The sequence below is a fragment of the Amphibalanus amphitrite genome, unplaced genomic scaffold (assembly GCF_019059575.1).
Source record: "Amphibalanus amphitrite isolate SeventyFive unplaced genomic scaffold, NRLGWU_Aamphi_draft 000153F_arrow, whole genome shotgun sequence".
NCBI classification, from domain to species: domain Eukaryota; kingdom Metazoa; phylum Arthropoda; class Thecostraca; order Balanomorpha; family Balanidae; genus Amphibalanus; species Amphibalanus amphitrite.
Genome location: NW_024881648.1, coordinates 843,015 through 861,309, shown reverse-complemented (window position 1 = coordinate 861,309; position 18,295 = coordinate 843,015). Strand labels below are relative to the sequence as shown.

At 52.6% G+C, this 18,295-nt stretch overlaps 1 protein-coding gene across 4 annotated transcripts in view; it reads left to right on the top strand.

The window, feature by feature from the left end:
• Positions 1–18,241, top strand: part of LOC122383042 (atrial natriuretic peptide-converting enzyme-like) — a 44,124-nt gene extending 25,883 nt beyond the window's left edge. For all 4 annotated transcript variants that reach the window (XM_043369123.1, XM_043369122.1, XM_043369124.1 and 1 more), the window contains exons 3-14: positions 1,169–1,343; positions 8,375–8,597; positions 10,811–10,971; positions 11,261–11,483; positions 12,238–12,455; positions 12,849–13,055; positions 14,519–14,711; positions 14,979–15,154; positions 16,014–16,182; positions 16,574–16,821; positions 17,158–17,273; positions 17,590–18,241. In XM_043369123.1, coding sequence (XP_043225058.1) covers positions 1,169–1,343; positions 8,375–8,597; positions 10,811–10,971; positions 11,261–11,483; positions 12,238–12,455; positions 12,849–13,055; positions 14,519–14,711; positions 14,979–15,154; positions 16,014–16,182; positions 16,574–16,821; positions 17,158–17,273; positions 17,590–17,805 — 2,325 coding nt within the window. In that variant the 3' untranslated portion in view covers positions 17,806–18,241. The remainder of the gene's footprint in view (positions 1–1,168; positions 1,344–8,374; positions 8,598–10,810; positions 10,972–11,260; positions 11,484–12,237; positions 12,456–12,848; positions 13,056–14,518; positions 14,712–14,978; positions 15,155–16,013; positions 16,183–16,573; positions 16,822–17,157; positions 17,274–17,589) is intronic.
• The last annotated feature ends 54 nt before the right edge of the window (positions 18,242–18,295 follow it).

Sequence of the window (18,295 nt, the reverse complement as noted above, 5' to 3'; positions counted from 1 at the left end):
TGTACCGTAGCGATGTGACCTATGGTTTCTAAGCTATTTCAAATTGACTCACGCGTGGAACGATCATCACCTTATTACAAAGCACCAGCTGCCGTATTGTCCGCCTCTGAGCACGAGCTGTGCGGCTTCTGGCCGCACCTGAGCGACCTTCTTTCATCAGAGCCGACCCCAGCCAATCGCCCCGCTCCCGAGTCGGCATGACCGCCCCTACACCCAGTGTGTGACTCTCTCGATGTAGGGGAAGTTGGGGGAACGCCGAAGACTTTTTTTCTGACGCCCGTAGCACGCAAGGTAGACAACATAAGCTATTCTTGTTGGCGTCATTCGAGAGGCCAGTCTTTTGCCTTTCAAACATACCAGGCGCATTTGATGAATTCGCATACCGTTAAGCGCACAAACTAAAAATATCAAAGAAGTGACTTTTTCGGCGTTGCCCCGGACTGCGGGGAAAGCCGAAAATGGGAGAAATGATCTACGGGGAATGCCGACATTGATGTTTTGCCATTTTATCTCAAACTTTATCCAGAATTGATCAAAGCTGACACGCGTTTTAAGAGCTTGAGGACGCGGTGCACACTGGAAGTTATAATTGTGTGATATAATAAGAACATGCCAGGTAAATCATTCCTTATAGGTAACAGGCCGTTGTGTCGGTTGAAAGTGTAATTTGTGTGACTAAAAATACGCGTTGCTATTCTACAGCAGTAAAGTCCACGTAGCGTGCTTTCAACACGTGCGTAATCGCACGTTTTCGGCATTACCCCAGCCTGCCATACTTTCATTTGCAGGCCCATAACTTTTCAACGTGCTGTATAAATTTCAAATAGGCAGCACACTTATGCAAAGACATGCTAAAGATTACTTGACCGAATTGGCCAGACAAACGGTAGCATAATGAGCAAGAAATGCAGCTTTAAAGGCGCATGTAGTACAAGGGAAACGTACCTTGAAAACGCTCTTGGCGCCCTCACAGTCGAAGTATTCCGAATGACGACTCGTAACAAACATGCGATAATTGTAGTCACTTAAGCTTCAGAGCATCACTGACAGATGGCATCCATGTCTTACGGTTTTCGAAATATCTCGAATTTCGGCTTTGCCCCAACTCCGGCATTGCCCCAACTTCCCCTAAGTAGTTAACCCTCCCCCTCTCTGTGCATGCCCTCAGGAGCAGAAGAAGCCGCTGCCGTCGTGGTCTCGCTCATCCACTTCATCCACCTCCACGTCTCCGTCCGAGATCAAGTTTATGCGCGAGCGCGGCTGCTCCAAGCTGGCCGTGTTCTGTATCGTGTTCACCGTGCTCATGATTGGCCTCGGATGCGCGGCCGGCATCTACTTCGGATGTGAGTACCTATGCATGTTATGCCATATGAGCACTGCATGTAACGCTTTGAACGTCGTCCGACAATAGACAGTGACCATCCGTCTGCACTCTGCATCTTAGTTGCGTGTTTTTTTCGGATTTTGTGATGTCAGGTAAAAGAGACGTTTCATGAAATGGCAAGTTACACTAAAAATAGACGATTCATGAAACGTAAAGTTTCATTATCTAGTGGTTTGTATACGGCCGTTATGTGGGCTCACTGACTGCCATCGGCCGTCATTATCGGCTCGAGTGTGGTTTCGTGTAGCGGCCTATATTCAGTGAATGCCCGTTTGTGTCATTTGAACGTGAGGTTTTGCCACGGACCAGTTCCTCATTGGTGTCCTCCGGCTACACTTAGTTGTAACAATTCTGTCCTATTTTAACCTCGGGCTACACTCAGCCACATCACTATTCTGTCCTATTTTAACGGTAGTGCCGGGATTCGAGAGTGTATGGAAATGTTTGTGTCTTGCTAGTCTCTGTGTGTATTTACGTCTGACTGTGACTGTGTTGCACTAATACGAATCGGGCCTTCACAAGACGTCATATCCTATTTCATTCGTGACGCATTCATCTGCCCGTCATCGGTTCTAGCTGTCACCCGTGACGCGCCTGTCTGTCAGATTATCCCCACTGTCACATGTGCCAGCCCGTTTGTATAGCAGACTATCTCACGCTGTCCGTCTATCCCCACAAACCCTCCTGTCCCGATGTTAAGCCGTCCCTCCCTCCCTCTCCGCCGCGGCTCTCAGCCGTCCCAGCTCACCGTGGGGACTTAGGCCATCCTAGCACGCATTAAGTGGCAAGTTAAAGTATTTCGATTTCCACTTTTTTGTTATTCATTCCACGTAGAATTGTCCAGCGCATCCGAATCACACCTTAAATCGTCTGTAAAATGATTGTTTATGCCTCAAAAAACCTCTCAAAGTGTAGCTTCGTCCTGACCAGCGTCGTGCTACCTGCATACAGCGAAAAAGCACACTACAATAAAACGCCCTCTCACTCGTTTCCCTGAACAGCAGGTTATAGTTGCGACATGTTTTCATTGTAGCCGCGGTACCCGCTCCCATACAAACGGCGCTCAGCCGTAACTGGCCTGTATTTGGTCGTTTCTGTAGAAACAAACAGTACGAAAATTAATGCAACGAAAACAGCAAAACATGCACATAACGCGGGCGACAACAAAAGCAAATAACACAATAAAACTAACGAAACAAATTACGTCACCGTGCGCCAATCCCCTCACATAATCCGAACAGGCGGCAATTCTCCCGATAATTAACATCTAACTTCAGCTTGCAAATCCGATAGTAAATGGGTTCAGCAATAACATTTCAATGTGCCAGGGACCAATATCATTCGTTACATACCGACGGGTAACGCCTCCTGCGGGACATTCCACGCGGCTCGCTCCTGACACGACGGTCACCATCGAATCATACCTAGAACAGGTCAATAAGTTTTCTCAGGTATCTGCGCCAATAACACTGAACTGAATATCACATATTTCATGCCGACGTAAATAAAAGAACAATATCAATTTCAGGTCTCTCAACTCACCATCAATTGCGACGGAGCACAGCACACAACGTCACACGCTTATCGCCTCTCGACCAGCAATGGCGCCGCGACCCAGTCGCCGGTCACTGCGACACGCCCCGCGCACGAACACATGACGTGGCAGCTCGAAAGTAAATCGCACAACATCGGGATACTTATAACAGTGTTGGAAATATTGTTGAATAAATAAGCATCCGAAACAATCAACTTTAAGCAATTGCAATTACAGATACATATAAAAACGCTTATGCTATATTGTGTCGGACGGCACTACTTCTCAGGTCACTCGCGGTTAATCATTAGCGGCATCTATCGGCAGTGGTCACATTTACAAGCTCGGGTAGCCGGCCAAGTTGGCGTCGAGCCAGAAAGGCGCACGGTGAACTACGGACAAATCATATTGGAACAAAAGATAAGGGAACGGAAGGAAAAAAGGAAACGATAGAGCGCGGCGACCACATTCATTATCTTTGACTTATAAGAAAGATGATGGTATGCACGAAAATTTCCAAAATTCATCCAAATGTATAATTTTTGACCGAAAAGCTTAAGATGTTAAAATGCTTCTTGGTTCAGAGAGTTGACAAGCGAACTATTGCCTTACAAAGTTTGATACGCGGTGTTACGCGTGGAAATGTATATCAAAATGTTCTCCAATAATTTCTGCATCGGGGGCAGCTCTCATTTTTTGCCGAAATTTGCCTAAACCAGTCACTATGAGACGTCAAAGCAGACGGTGCCGCGTGGTTTCTTACGCCGCGCCGGGCCGCGCCGCGGCGGGTTACCGACCGCAGCACACCGCCTGGGGGTTTCCGGTCAGTATAGGAGTTGGGAGGAGGGAGGAAAGGGGTGATACCATGTTGACATTATTTTTCTTTCGCCAAATGTTCTTTTTGAACAAAACAACAACACCCTTGCAACGCTGCGTCCATTTTATTGGCTATCGCCGCCAATGTTCACCTTATTGAACTTCAGAACAGAGCTTTGATATAGGTAAATCGAAAAATGCTGTAACTTTGTAAAGTGAGGTTGGAGGTTTTTGGGGTGCTAATCACGAATTTCAAGCTAGTTTTGATCAAGGATGATGTTTTCATGCTAGGCCGGGTCAGGTCAGGCCCGACCAGTAGGTGTCTTGCCGGCTATCCATAGAAGGTAGGCGTCGATTACCTTTGACGGCTTCGTATAGCATGTTCCGTTAGGCACCAAAACTACTTAAATCTTCAAATGGGTGTTAAGTTCGAAATAAGCTCCAAGCACTTATCTAGAAAAATCGTATAACTTGAAAAAGTCAACTAAGGTCATCTAAGGTAAATGATCTTGATTTGACCTTAACGTGACCTTAAAATGCAAAGAACAAACAGCATTTCATGCCTTGGAGAGTTAACAACCACAGCAAGACTGAAAACGCGCCGATAATGTGCGCTGATAAGCGCCAAATCGATACCAGCCTGACATGGTCTGGTGAAACAGGTCAAAGGTCAATTTTTTTTTAAGGTCAAGGTCATGAAATTTTAAGTGTGTGAGTAACATTGATCGAATCGAATGTATAGAAAGTTTCGTCGTGATCCGCCACGTTTTGCTTGAGTTAGTATGCGAAAAGTCGAGGACAGAAGTCTGTGCGACCCCCTCCCCCTTTAAGTGCAAGGACTAACAAAGTGCAAAGGTTAAGCCCGAAATGCCTTTTGGTGATTGGGCTAGACATGAACAAATATCTACTTCTAAAACGATTGTAGTTTCGTTCTACTTTTTTAACGCTTCCACGCCCACGATGCATTGCTAGCCGAAAACGCTTCAGTGCTAAGTCCGTGGGAGGGGGCGGGGGAGGGATGGGGTCAAGCAGGAGAGCCAACCATGTTGTCAGGGATCATACACCCTAAGCCTAACCATTTGAAGGTGAAATAAAATTAGTTAAGGTAGCGGAGGATGCGATATAAATAAATTCGTGCTAGGATCGATAAAAACCCCACAGTGCAGCTGTCCCACGGCCGGTATATACCCGAGCTGTCGCCGTCGGCTCTTCCCAGAGCTTTTCACCGCGCCGGCCGTAACGCCTGATCGAAGCGCCGCGCCGCTCCGGGGCCGTTAGCGGAGCAGTTCCGATACGCACGTCAGTCCGTTACTAGGTGTAAAGACGACGGTGTCAGAGGCTGTCGCTGGATACGGAATGCGGATACATATCAGTCCGAATACTGAGCACGCAGCAATGAGCTGAATCGCTAAGTACGGAGACGAATGGTTGGCAGACCGTCACCAGGACGGTGTTAATTCTCCACTTGGTATGGATAAGTCGGTTCGTTACCAGGCAACCTCTGTCGCCGTCCGCTGAGTGCAGAAACTGTCAGTGCGTTACTGGTTGAGAATAGATGACGTCGCTGCTGAAGATAAATCGATGAAACGACATCTCGATAATGGACAAATTCAAACGAACTCGTAACCATCGCAAGCAATATGTAATCCGCCATTGAATCGTCACATGTAAATAACTACAATGCCAGTTCGCCCGTGTGCAATGAAGCACGAAAAATATGCTTAGCCGTTTAACCCGGCAGTTGCTGGGGTATTTCGCCACCCACCGTTTGCTGGGGGGGGGGGGGCGTTAAACGCCCCCAGCCGATAACTCGAGAACCAATAGGCGCAGCGAAACGCACGAGGCGGCAAACGAAAGAGCGCGACGAGACGCTTCAGATGAGTACTTTAAAGTTGAATTTTGAGGTCACAGGTCGGGTCAAGGTCAGGTCAAACACCTGAAATCGGGCTTTCAGTAGCATGAACTTCAGGACTTCGCAATGGGCGCCTCTCGCCATAAACTCTGTCAAAACGGTGCACAATCCATCTTATAAGGCCTACAAGAGTGTCAGCTTCATATAGGGGTCAGTCAAGCATAGGTCAGGGTCAAGGTCAGGTCAACCGGGTAGGCACATATCCCCGAAAATCAAAACTGATATTCGCAGCCTGTGACACATGTTTTATAGGTAATTTGGGGCGTAGAACACGATGGTGACATTCATTTTATCATATGTGTACGTGTTTGGCTCAAAAAGTTCAATTTAAGAAATTCATGTATCATGGTCGTGAAGAAGTCACGAAAAATTGCCAAGATTCAGTTCAAAATTTTGGAAAATGCGGAACGATAATCAATAATCGAAGATAGCCATTTGATTGATCATGGTATTGGCAGTCTAATGGCGTTTACGGCATGTCTGTATGTCTATTCTGTGATTTTATATGATTTTTTGAACATATGCCGTTTTTGGTCGAAAAGTCAGTAATCATGACGTCACTAAAACCTCGATATCTCAAAAATTTTCCGACCGATTTTTTTGAAACTTTGTCACAATAAACTTCAATCAATTCCCTACAGGTACCCAAAATTTGGCGCGCCTGCGGCGCGCCGTTTTTATGCTATGGCCCGGCGAAAAAAGTGGGGGCGTTTAACGCCCCCCCCCCCCAGCAACTCGCGGGTTAAAGAGCACGTCATGTGCTAAGGAATCTCATTACATTGTAACATGGAGACAGGCCTGCTAAGACGGAGTCGTGCCCATCTGAGCGCTGAGACGCGGGTCACGGCCAGATGAGAGCAGTAACGAGCTACTCCGACGAAATGAGTGCACATTATTCCCACACACGACAGCTCAATATACCAGAGCAGATGGCAAATACTCCAAGGATGTTTGGGAACGAATGAAGGAGGAGCTGTTCAAGACGATCAACCTTGCAATCCTGAGCAGCGCTAGCCAGTTTTATGTCGCCATTGTTTGTAATCGTAACCTTGTTCACTCGACTGCAGCGGCTGCAGCGGTGGCGGGGGTAGGGGTGGGGGCGGCTATGTGCCGCCGCTGGTGGCCGACTTTTGCACTGCGCTGTGTGCCGTACGGCCGACCTCGTTCGGCGCGTCCGACGGGTCACGACCCGCGCGCCGGGGCGCTGCGGCCGCGAGCTGGTGGCACGGTGGCACCATTCGGTCGGCCCGGCCGCCGCGCCGCGAGCTCCTGCCGCCTTTCTCTGCGGCTGCCCCCGGCGCCGGACGGTCACCTCTAACCCGTGACCCGTGACCTGAGGTGACCTGTGACCCGTCGCGGTCAGCCGGCGCTACTTCCGGACCCGACCAATCACCGGATGGCATCAATCACCGCCCGGGGCGCCGGGAGCTGAGCTGTGAGCTCTGTCCGGGGCGCCGTGAGGTGAGCTGGGAGCTCTGTCCGGGGCGCCGGAGCTGAGCTGTGAGCTACGCCCGCGCCGGCAGTGTTACTAGAGCTGAGGGGTCGCCAGACGTCTCCTCGGTGGCATTCTTCTGGTCCAGGCCGGAGACTTTTTATTGAGCTATGAGCTTTGTTGCTGATCCCACCATTCCATTTCTCAATGGGAGACGCATAAACTCTGGTGAATGGGACTGGTAGTGACTCTAGTGACACCGCACTAAGCTCTGAGTCGTGGGCGGCTGATTCTGTACACCATTCGCGGCACGGCCCAGACAATAGCCCGCAGAAGCCGCCGGTCGACTCCGCGGACCAGTCGTGAGAGGAGCCGAGCTTTCCCCGGGCCTCCTCCCGCGCGTGCTTTGTTCGGGCGCACTCAGATGCCACCGCGGCGGCGAAGTGGCGACGATTTGTCTCCCACAGTCGGTAGCCGGAGCTGAACGACGCAAACGTTACGTGAAGTGCGAGGGAGTGAGAGGGGAGATGAATGCCAAAAGGAATGTTCCAGAAATATTGCGTATTAACCTAATTAATCAAACAATTTCATTTGTGTGGTGTTTTACCATCGCTCCATATCTTGCAAACACTCGAATCATGCAACGGAATTATGTGTGCCTTATGCATGTCACGGGTGTGAAAATACTCAGCTAAGCTGATATCACCCGTATCCCAGAACCGGCCGCAGTAACTTGACACGGGTCGTTCACCTTTGAGTGGTTGCAGAGGCGCGGCGGGATAAAAACTTGCGCCGTTTCACAACCGTACACACGCGGCCGACCCCTGTGGGACCCCGGTTTCACAGTCGCCCGCCCAGTGCTCGAGCGCCGGCCGCTATGGCGCCCATTCGTCATAGAGATGTCTTCATAGCATCATCGCAATCTCAGAGCGGTGTGAGTGCCTGGAACGGCGACCGGGGCGGTCAGCTATTTACCGCGCCAAGCTATGCGGCGCATGCATATTTGCGACACCGATAAATGCCGACGAGTGGCCTTCTGAAAGGCTTTGTTTGTCAAAGGCCAGCTGCGACATTTGGTATGGAGAGTGAACACTAAGTATTTATTCATAGGCTGACGTAGGCAGGCGGACAATCCAAAGTCAATGCTATTCCAAATCCTGAGAGTGAGTTCCCTGCCTGGCCGAGCTCGGCTGTCATATCGTGTTTGTCAACGTTCGCAGCTGCGTCATTTGGTCCGGCAGCAGTGTATGAGCTGCCTACCCTGCACACCTCACGGTGTCTGTCTCTGGCCGCCAGTTCTGTCTGACCACCTGCACGGTCTGCGCGCGGACGAGCTGCGCGTGTTCCGCGGCCAGCTGCGGCTCACCTCCGGGGACAGCTACAGCGACCAGCTGGCCGACCCCAGCACGGCCGAGTACGTCCGAAAGGCGCGCTTCTACCGCACCAAGCTCGACAGCATCTTCAAACACTCCATCTTCAAGGCGGCCTTCGCCGGCACCGAGATCCTCGGACTGGACGGGTGAGTAGCGTCAGAGGAAGGGGGACGAATGAGAGGAAGAAGATGATTGATGACCAGCTTACACTTGGCGACTCGGTTAAAGGCCGAAGATGATAGGATAGATGCTGACAAAGTGCACCAGTCGATTCACATGACATAGGTGACCTTATCAGCGGGTCAGAGTCAGAGGGTTTTCCTGACCGGTCTCGCCTGCCTTAGCAGCGTAGCTCAGACGTGCTCATATGTGCTCTACTCTCTCACACGCTCACATTCATCACTAACTAATGGCGTGGTGGCCGACCCGGCTCGCCCCCGACTCCTGATTGACTTCGGGAGCGATTTATATCTGGCCGTTTTCACAGCCGGGCAGCGCGAGCGCGCCGGTGCGGGCGGTAACGACAGGCGAACGGCACACGGTCCGAGCTAACGACCAGCGACGACCGGCTGCCCGGCCGGCCGCAGTCACAACAGCGCTCTGTTAGAATAGGAAACGTGTCGTTTCTCACCGTGGAAAGCAGCGCCTATGTAAATGAGGCGTGCACGCGTTAATGAGAGAGAATGAACGTTAGTTAGTCTCTAGTTCATTGACAAAAACGCTGACCGAACAGCTTTAATGTAGATATTTATGGCTTCGCTCATTGTGCAAATTTAGTACCCAAGCTAAGGTTAATGTTTGCTGTTTATGTTCATGTATACTGCGGAGCAGAGCCACCAACTACTGACTAACACCGTATGCAACCACGTTCGAGAATTTAGTTTACCTTGATATTTTTTTCGAACTTACGCAATCATGTTAAAGAAGTGGGATTCTTCGTAATGTGTAACCAGCATTCCTAGTTTTTTTATAGAAAATAAGAAACCCATTTATCGAACAAACACTGCAAAAAAATGACTTACTGTTACACATAAAAACAATAATCATTTCGATTCACTTTTCCTTTCTAACCTATCTCGTTAAGCACGGAGACCTAGCTAACACACCCGACCGTAATGGTTCTCTCATTTGTCATCTGCTGATCCCTCTCGCCAAAGACACGATGACAAATGACAGTGGGGACATCCCTCTGATCGGCCCGCTCTGCCGACCTGCTCGGAGTGTGGTGCGGTGTCGGACACACTTTGTGTCATTAATCACACCACGTAATGTCGGGGCGGGCGGCGGAGAGAGAGTGTTGGTCACAGGGTGGAGGTCGCCACTGAGAAACCGGCGGACGGCACCGGTACATGACTGGCTGCAAGGGTGGCTTCCGGGCGGCGGCTCCGGACAGGTGCTAATTGGCGGCCGGTGGTGGCACGGTGACACAGTGCACGGGAAGGGACACGTGTCACCACGGCGGAACGGCGCCTGTCACCGAGGTGCAGAAACAATGTGGGCGGTGAAACACGGGCTGCACAGGGAATTTCACCGAGTCGTTTCTTCTAGATTAAAAATAACTTGAGCTGTAAGGCTTGTTTTTACAGCCGAACACAAAGGCAGCGATCTTTTTCGTCCACAAGCCACACATCAACTCTTGTGTCTTCGTGTTGCACGTGCCATAAACGCTTAAAACGTTTATATTTGTGGCGATCCTACTAACTGTTTTTATTTGGCTTATGCTCGAATAGTGGGTGGACATGGAATGGAATTATTAGTTAATTAATGTGCTGTTTTACGGTGCTATACTTTATAGTCGGCATATTTATTTTCCTAATCAATTACTGTAGCGAGTAATTTATTCCTCACTCGCACCGGTTTAAGATGGCAATAATCGGTGAAAGCTGATAAGTCACGGCACACTGACCAGTCGGCTGAGCTGAGAACAAGCCGGAGAGAGAAAAGCCGTGCTCGCGCAACCGGCTCACGGAGTGTGTCTTATCGCCGCTCTTCACGGCCAATAAACTAATAGACACCCTCCACCACTGCCGGCCGGCCGACCGCCTCCCGTATCTCGCGGTTCCCGGATCTCTCCAGTGAAGATCGCCGTGACGTTCACGCTTCACTGCTGTAGTGGATTGCACATACGATTTCTCATCTCATGATGGAAGCAGACGGGACCAATCATTATATGATAGGGGCATACTTATTGCGATGTCCTTTGACGACCCGTTCAATAAGTCATGCATATATCGATACGGTCATAACCCGTGACCGAGTAGCCTCATTGTAACCTGGTGAGTGGAACCACTGAGTGTCGGTCGTCACGCCGTAAGATTTTAATGCTCAGCTGATCGATAATTTTGCGATTTGTCCACAGCCACCCGGAGGAGGACCTCATCGTCCACTTTAACGTGCGCTTGGACACGCGGAAGATCCCGGTGGACGCCGGGGATTTGTACATCATCCTGGCAGAGGAGCTGAGGCAGGGCCGCGTGCTGAGCCAATACGAGATCGACCACGATAGCCTCATGATTCAGGGTGAGAGACCGACCACGATAGCCTCATGATAAAGGATGACTTGGTGAGATCGTCTCGGTCAGCCAAGATACCGTTCAGAAGATTGTCAAGGCGCCAAAGTTTGATGTTTTTTTTTTTGCCCGTCACATTTATTTAATGTTCTTTAAAACTTATCTATCCGCACCTTATCCTTTTCGTGTCGTACTGACTACTGGTCGATCCGGTTATAATGGCGACCGCTTAATTCGGTGTAAAGTGCTTAAGAAGTAATGATTCTGGATATGTATAACTCATTTTTGTCCGCCCACAGAGCGTGTGGGTGTGATGGAGTCGCTGCCGCCGGACCCGCCGGCCGAGGAGCCGACCACGCCGCGGCCCGCCGAGCTCGCCGAGCCCGCCACGCCGCAGCCGCGCCAGTGCGAGCCCCTCGAGGTCTCCTTCTGCGCCCACATGCCCTACAACATGACCTCGTACCCGAACGTGCTCGGACACGTCGACCTGCGCGAGATCGACGAGCACCTGATCTCGTTCCGGTGAGTTCTACCCGCGCCGAGCGGCTCCTTTCAGCCGGGTGTGACCGGCCGGCCGTCTCTGCCGCCTCGGCCCGCTAACACAGCCTCCTCTGACCTCGGGTCACGGCTGATCGGCCGTCACGCTTTCGCGGCGGCCGCGGACGGCGCGCCGAACTCGCCGGGTCACGTTCCGAGCCGCACCGAGCGCGTGACACAATGCCGGCCGGCCGGAGCGCTGTTTGGATTGCAAAACGCGCAGCCGGCTCTCGGCGGCTGGAACGCTCTCAGAGACGTAATAAAGCCAATTCACTCTCGCCACGGTGAATAACAGGCCGGCCGGAAGTCTCGCACCAGCTCTAATTGCACACGTTCTGCATTTCTTGCTGCATTTAGACCCCGCTGTTCCGTTTCTCCATTCAGCTTTTTGTCTTTCGTGTTTCACCTTTTTCCTCGCATGACCTTTGTCGCCAAATTACCATCTAACCTAAAATTTGCCTCTTACTTGCACTATTTTCTTCCACTGGCCTTTGACATGACCGTATTATGACCCTACCCTTGCCTCCGACGATGACTTGTCGTTTAAGCCAAACCGTTGACCTCCCTTCTGCCCAAATGTGACTGCTACCGCTGGCCTGCTATCTGACTCCTACTGCTGAACCCTTCTCTCCGACCTCATTTTTCTGACCCCCATCTGACATCCCCACCGCTGATATCTGTCATCTGACCCTGTCATCTGACCGCTCCCATCTGACCTGTGCCATCTCTCCGTCGACAGGGAGGTGGTCGACTCGGAGTGCTTCCGTCTGGCGCACGATTTCGTCTGTCAGCTGCTGCAGCCCGCCTGCCTGTCCGACCAGCTGGTGCTGCCCTGTCGCGACTTCTGCCACGACTTCTACTCGCAGTGCAACGCCCGGCTGCCGTCCCAGTTCGCCGACCGGCTGCTCTGCGACAACTTCCCGGCGCGCGGCGAGCAGCAGTGCCTCTCCAGGCCCGGTGGGTACAGCCGCTGACACAGTCCATCAGTCAGTCAGTCGGTCGGTCAGTCAGTCAGTCAGTCAGTCAGTCAGTCAGTCAGTCAGTCAGTCAGTCATCCGCTGTTTGTCTTCATGTATTTTAGGACACTTCCCGACGACGACTGTCACTTGACACTCTTGACTGAACCTTGTTCTAGTTGCGTTAGTTTACCGGTTGAGCTGACAGACCTTGATTATTTTTTGCTTCTTGCTTTTTCTTTCGCTGCTGACCTCGACCTTACGTCTCGACCTTGCTGATTTTCAACCATTTTTTTCTTTATCTCTTCTGGAAGACCTTCAATGTCGGAAAGTTTGACCTCCCTGACCTCTGACTTCTACCCATCTTCTGACCTGTGACCTCTGACCCCCGCAGGCTGTGTCCGGGAGCTGGAGCTGGCCGGCCGGGCGGACCGGGTCTGTGACGGCGTGGTCGACTGCCCGGACGCTAGTGACGAGGCCGCCTGCCCGGCCTGTCCTCCGGGCCTGGTGAGGTGTGCCGGCGAGCGCAGCTGTGTGCCGGCCGCGGCGCTCTGCGACGGACAGGCCGACTGCGCGCTGGCAGGAGACGAGCGAGGCTGCCGTGAGTACAGAGGGGATGGGTACCACGGGACAGACGGGTGGGTACTGTGGGACAGACGGGTGGGTATTGTGGGATAGATGGAACAGGGGAAGTCGGGCCTGAGAGACCGCAGCTACTGAGTGTTATCCGCTGGGGTACGCTGCTGAATGGTAGTCTCCACTGCGGTGTTAGCGCTACCAGCAGCGTTGCAGTCTCTGCTGAGTTTGTGTCGCATACATTATTGCAGTCTCCACTGTGGTGCTAGTACTATGTATGTACATTATATTGCAGTCTCTCCTGTGGTGTTAGTGTTAAATGCGTAATTGTAGTCTCCACTGTGGTGTTACTGTCACATACGTTATTGCAGTCTCCAGTGTGGTGCTGTTTGTTTGTTTGTTTTGTTGGGTTAGGCCCTTTTGGTCCAATGAGACCATTTCAGAGCCGGGAGGATGATAGGATGTAGGGGGAGACATTGGTCTGGGCAGGCACCCTAAGTAGTGAGTCACCGGGGCTGAGCCCGTCCAGAGGACAGGCCACCCAGCCCCAAGGTACTCACTGCACCCGGCTACGGGGTGCGCTCCCTCGGGAGCAGCGGTGCCGCTCCAAGGGAGCAGCCCGCATGAGATAAAGTTGCCTGTCCAGCCCGGAGGGGGTTGCGGTGTGGAGGAGAAGGATTTCTGTATCCTGAGGATAGAAGCACGGAACGGTGATTGTGGTGCTAGTGTTATTTACTTTATTGCAGTCTCCAACTGTGGAGGTGTTACGTACCGTTATTGTAGTCTCCACCGTGGTGTGTTACCTACGTTATCACAGTATCCACTGTGGTGAAAGTGTTGCATACATTATTGCAGTCTCCAGGCTGTGCTAGTGTCCTTGGCTGTGCTAGTGTGGCTGTGCAGTCTCCACTGTGTTAGCGTTACATACGTTACTGCAGTCGTCATTTTGGTGTTATTATTACATACGGTATTGAAGTCTCTAATTTGGTGTTAGCGATACAAACGTTACTGCAGTCACCACTGTGGTGTTAGTGCTACATACGCTGTTGCAGTCTACGGTATTAGTGGTTTCATACGTTATTGTAATGTCCTGGTGTTAGCGATACTTACGTTATTGCAGTCTCCAATGAGTTAGCGTTACATACATTATTGCAGTTTCCACTGTGGTGTTACTGTTACATATAGTATTGCAGTCTCTACTGTGGAGTTAGCGTTACATGCGTTATTGCAGTCTCCAATGAGTTAGGGTTACATAGGTTATTGCAGTCTCCACCGTGTTAGCATTGCATACATTGTTGCAGTCTCCAATGTGGTGTAAGTGCTACATACTCTATTGCAGTCTCCGAAGTGGTGTTAGTGCTACATGCCGTTCCCTACAATTTTATCTCCGATCTCTAGGTGGCTTTTCTGTGATTCACTCCCCAATTGCGCTGTTTATCTCGTTCCGTGTCCCTCTGCATCCACTCCCATTATATGTATCCTCCACAGTGAGTCTGGACGCCGCCGAGCCGACGACAGACGCTGCCCGGCCCGGCTCCGTGCAGGGCTTCCTCACCTATAACGGCTGGGGCCGGCAGCACTACATCTGCGCCGGAACGACCAACGAAACCGCGGGGGCCGACACCGTCCCGGCCGGGCCGCTGGCCAACCTCAGCACCGCCTGCGCCCTGCTCTCCTACAGGTATACAGCGGGGAGACGCGCGCAGGTATCGGCCGGAGAGGGATTTCATATTGGCACTGTATTGTGTAATCTCCTTGATCATTTTTATGCAGATGGGATTGTGAGCTCACATGATATGAGGGTAGTATGTTGGTGCACATATACTGAGTGTGTTCATCTGCTGATACCATTTGCAAACTGTCGGTATCAACACTCAGTGGCCGACCTGACGCATTCCGTATCCAATTCCCGACACTCGAGTCATCTCCCTCTGTTCCGCGTCCGCAGAAAGACGGAGCTGGTGGAGTCGCGGCCGGTGGCAGAGGAGGAGGAGGGAGAGGATGAGACGGCCAACTCGACGGCCGCGTTCGTGCAGCTGCGCGGCCTCTCACAGGGCGCCAGCACGTTCCAGCCGGCCGACTGTCCCTCCGAGCAGGGCGTGTTTGTCCGCTGCTCCGAGCTAGGTCTGTGGAATGCCATCCTCTGCAGGCCTGTCACACGGTTAAAGCCCACCGTAGCTCGCCTCGACTCTGACTGAGTCATATAAATCCAACGTGACTTACGTATTTTGATAGAAAATGGGGCATCAGGGAACGGATATTTTGTTGGATTCGTGGGGAACTCGTTCTACTTCCCGTTTTTCCTTTGGATGCATTTGTCGTCCCACATGCTTGACCAAATGGCACCAGTGGGTTACACGAGGGAACAATAATTGGTCATTGCTGTAAATTCACCGAGTTCCTGGAGCCTCCATTCACCGTCTAGGAAGTCACGTGGTGCACCGTGCCGTGACACCTCCCCCCACCCCTTCCCCTGATCTGTCCAGTCCATACTACCTTCGATTGTGATTGCTCCCTGACCGTGAAACGCCCACGATGGCCTTCCATTGTGATCACTGGACCATCGTAAGAGTGGAGTCGTGCCAGCTGTCCTGTTTACAAGGGCTCGAATGTGGCTCGAATCGTGACTACATATTATCACGATCCCGGAAAGCAGATTCGCGTAATGTGGAGACGGTATCGGTTTGTTCAATCTCTGACGTCACATGCGCGGAAGGTTTACGAGAACTGTAGTATTTCCGGCCCACTTTCTCACGTTTCCAGTTGATGGCACCGATCTAACTCTGACGTCCAGCATTGTGTCACGCGCAGAGCCGACTTGTTTGTCCAGTAAGACTGGAAATGCTGAGAGCCATATTGTGACTGAAGTCTGCGATTGGCCGAATGGCCGTGTCCCCGAAATAAGACCCAGTAGATGTGGCTGGTCAGACTCCATCACAGGATAATGTGAGTTGTGACTGTGACTGTGACTGTGTGTCGACAGAGTGCGGCCTGGCGCCCGGTCAGACTCCACTGCAGAAGAAGCGCACTGCGCCCGCTGCAGCCGCAGACTTCCCGTGGCAGGCGCGCCTGGTGCGGGACGGCCATCATCTCTGTGACGCCACTCTGATCCACAACCAGTGGCTGGTCTCGGCCGCCGACTGCTTCAAAGGGTCAGTACACTCCACACAGGCCACCCTGATCCACAACCAGTGGCTGGTCTCGGCCGCCGACTGCTTCAAAGGGTCAGTACACTCTACACAGGCCCCCCTGATCCACAACCAATGGCTGGTCTCGGCCGCCGACTGCTTCAAAGGGTCAGTACACTCTACACAGGCCCCCCTGATCCACAACCAGTGGTTGGTCTTGGCCGCCGACTGCTTCAAAGGGTCAGTACACTCTACGCAGGCCACATGTCTCTGTAAGGACTGAGCAGTCCCAACTACTCCGTCTCAACTCTCAGACCTGGTAGGTGGGTCCTTCCTAGGTAGGTGGGAGGGAGCCCACTGACCAGCTCCCTCCCTGGTGGCCCTGTTGCCCACTGACTCTCCCCTCCCCCCGCAGCCGGCCACGGACCCGGTGGCGCGCCGTGCTCGGCTCGGCCCGCTCCGGCAGCTCGCCGCCGCACCTGCAGCGTCGCCGCATCTCGGGCATGGTGCGCTCTCCCGTCAAGGGCAGCGGGGTGACGCTGCTGCGACTGGCACGGCCCACAGAGGATTCTGACCAGGTGCGACCGGTCTGTGCCGCCGAGACAGGAGCGGCCGAGGGCGGACCGCTCGGACCCTGCTTCACACTCGGCTGGAACAGCACAGGTGAGAGGGCCGCACGTGGACGGGGCTGAAGGGTTGAGACTGGGCGAGAACGTCGGACAACGGACGAGGTGGAAAGACTGGGACTAGCTGGGCGCACCGCACGGACGGGGAAAGGGATAGGGTAGAGTTACTACGGGATAACACTGGTAGAATCAGAATCAGAATCAGAATCAGAATGGTAGCTGTTTTTAATGGTAGTCTTTTGGTAGTTGGAAGTTTGTAGTTGGAAATATTTTTTAGTCAGCGAACTTATAGCACGGCATTCCCACGAGTCTCATCCCTCTGAGCTCCCCCACTGCCAGCCCACTGACACCGCGCTCCTCTGACCCTCCTCAGACGGGCAGCTGCGGTACGTTCCCCTGACGGTGAACCTCAGCCGGCCGGACTCCTCTAACGAGACGGAGCCGGTCACGGTGACCGCCGTCTCACCGCGCACAGACCACCTCTGCCAGGTGAGAATACAGCCGAGTCATCTCAAACAAAATCACTCAGAATGTTATGCACTCTCAAGCATTTCGTGCTCAGCCTCGTACGACGTAATCTCAGTTTGTATTCTGTGCAGATGGCTTCCTTGTCCTGTTAACTGTGCCCTGTGCTGACCTGTCTGTGCCCGGCGTTTTACCGTTATGTGCCTCGGCTGACCTGTCTCTAGCCCGTGCTGCACTGTTCTGACCCGCCCTGTGCCCTCAGTCGGCGGAGCTGCCCGGCGCCCCGCTGCTGTGCCGTTGAACCCCGCACTGACCCTATCCCGACTGTCTGTGCCCGCAGTCGGCGGAGCTGCCCGGCGCCCCGCTGCTGTGCCGCTCCGGATCGGGCGTCTGGCGGCTGGTCGGAGTCTCCGGGCGGCAGCAGTGCGCCCGGCCGGCCGCCCCCGCCCCCGCCCGCGCCTTCGACACGCTGGCTGCCAACCAGTACTGGATGGAGACCAGCATGGCCTCGTTCAAAGACACTGAGCCGCTGCCGGCCGTCGAGGCTGAGGCGTAACGCGCGCCGTGACGTGACCGAGTGATAGTGACGCGGCCAAGCGATGACGCTGGCTAATGTGACGGTGATGTGACGGAGTGACGCTGGTGAGGAGAATTTTAGCCAGTGACGCACCGAGACACTTTCCTGGGGTCATCCCCGGCCGTGCCACAGCGAACAATTCCGAGATGTCACATAGGTACGGTCGTACACAGCGAGCCAAACAGTGAGATTGTGCGACTGAGATTAGAAGTGAGAGGAATGTTGGTTATTATTGAGAGACAATAGATCTGAGCGGGCTGCCGCTTAGCGTCGGGGGACAGCCCCGCTCTGTAACTAGAGTGCTAGAACTGGCCAATCATTGCTGTTGACGGCCATATCGTGTTATGTTGTTCAGTGCCTGACTAGACATTGTGTTCGACCTCTATTTATTACGGACAATACATCTATGTGTAAACTGCGTGGTGACAAGTAATGATGACAGCCGGCACAATTTGGATACCAGTTTCCG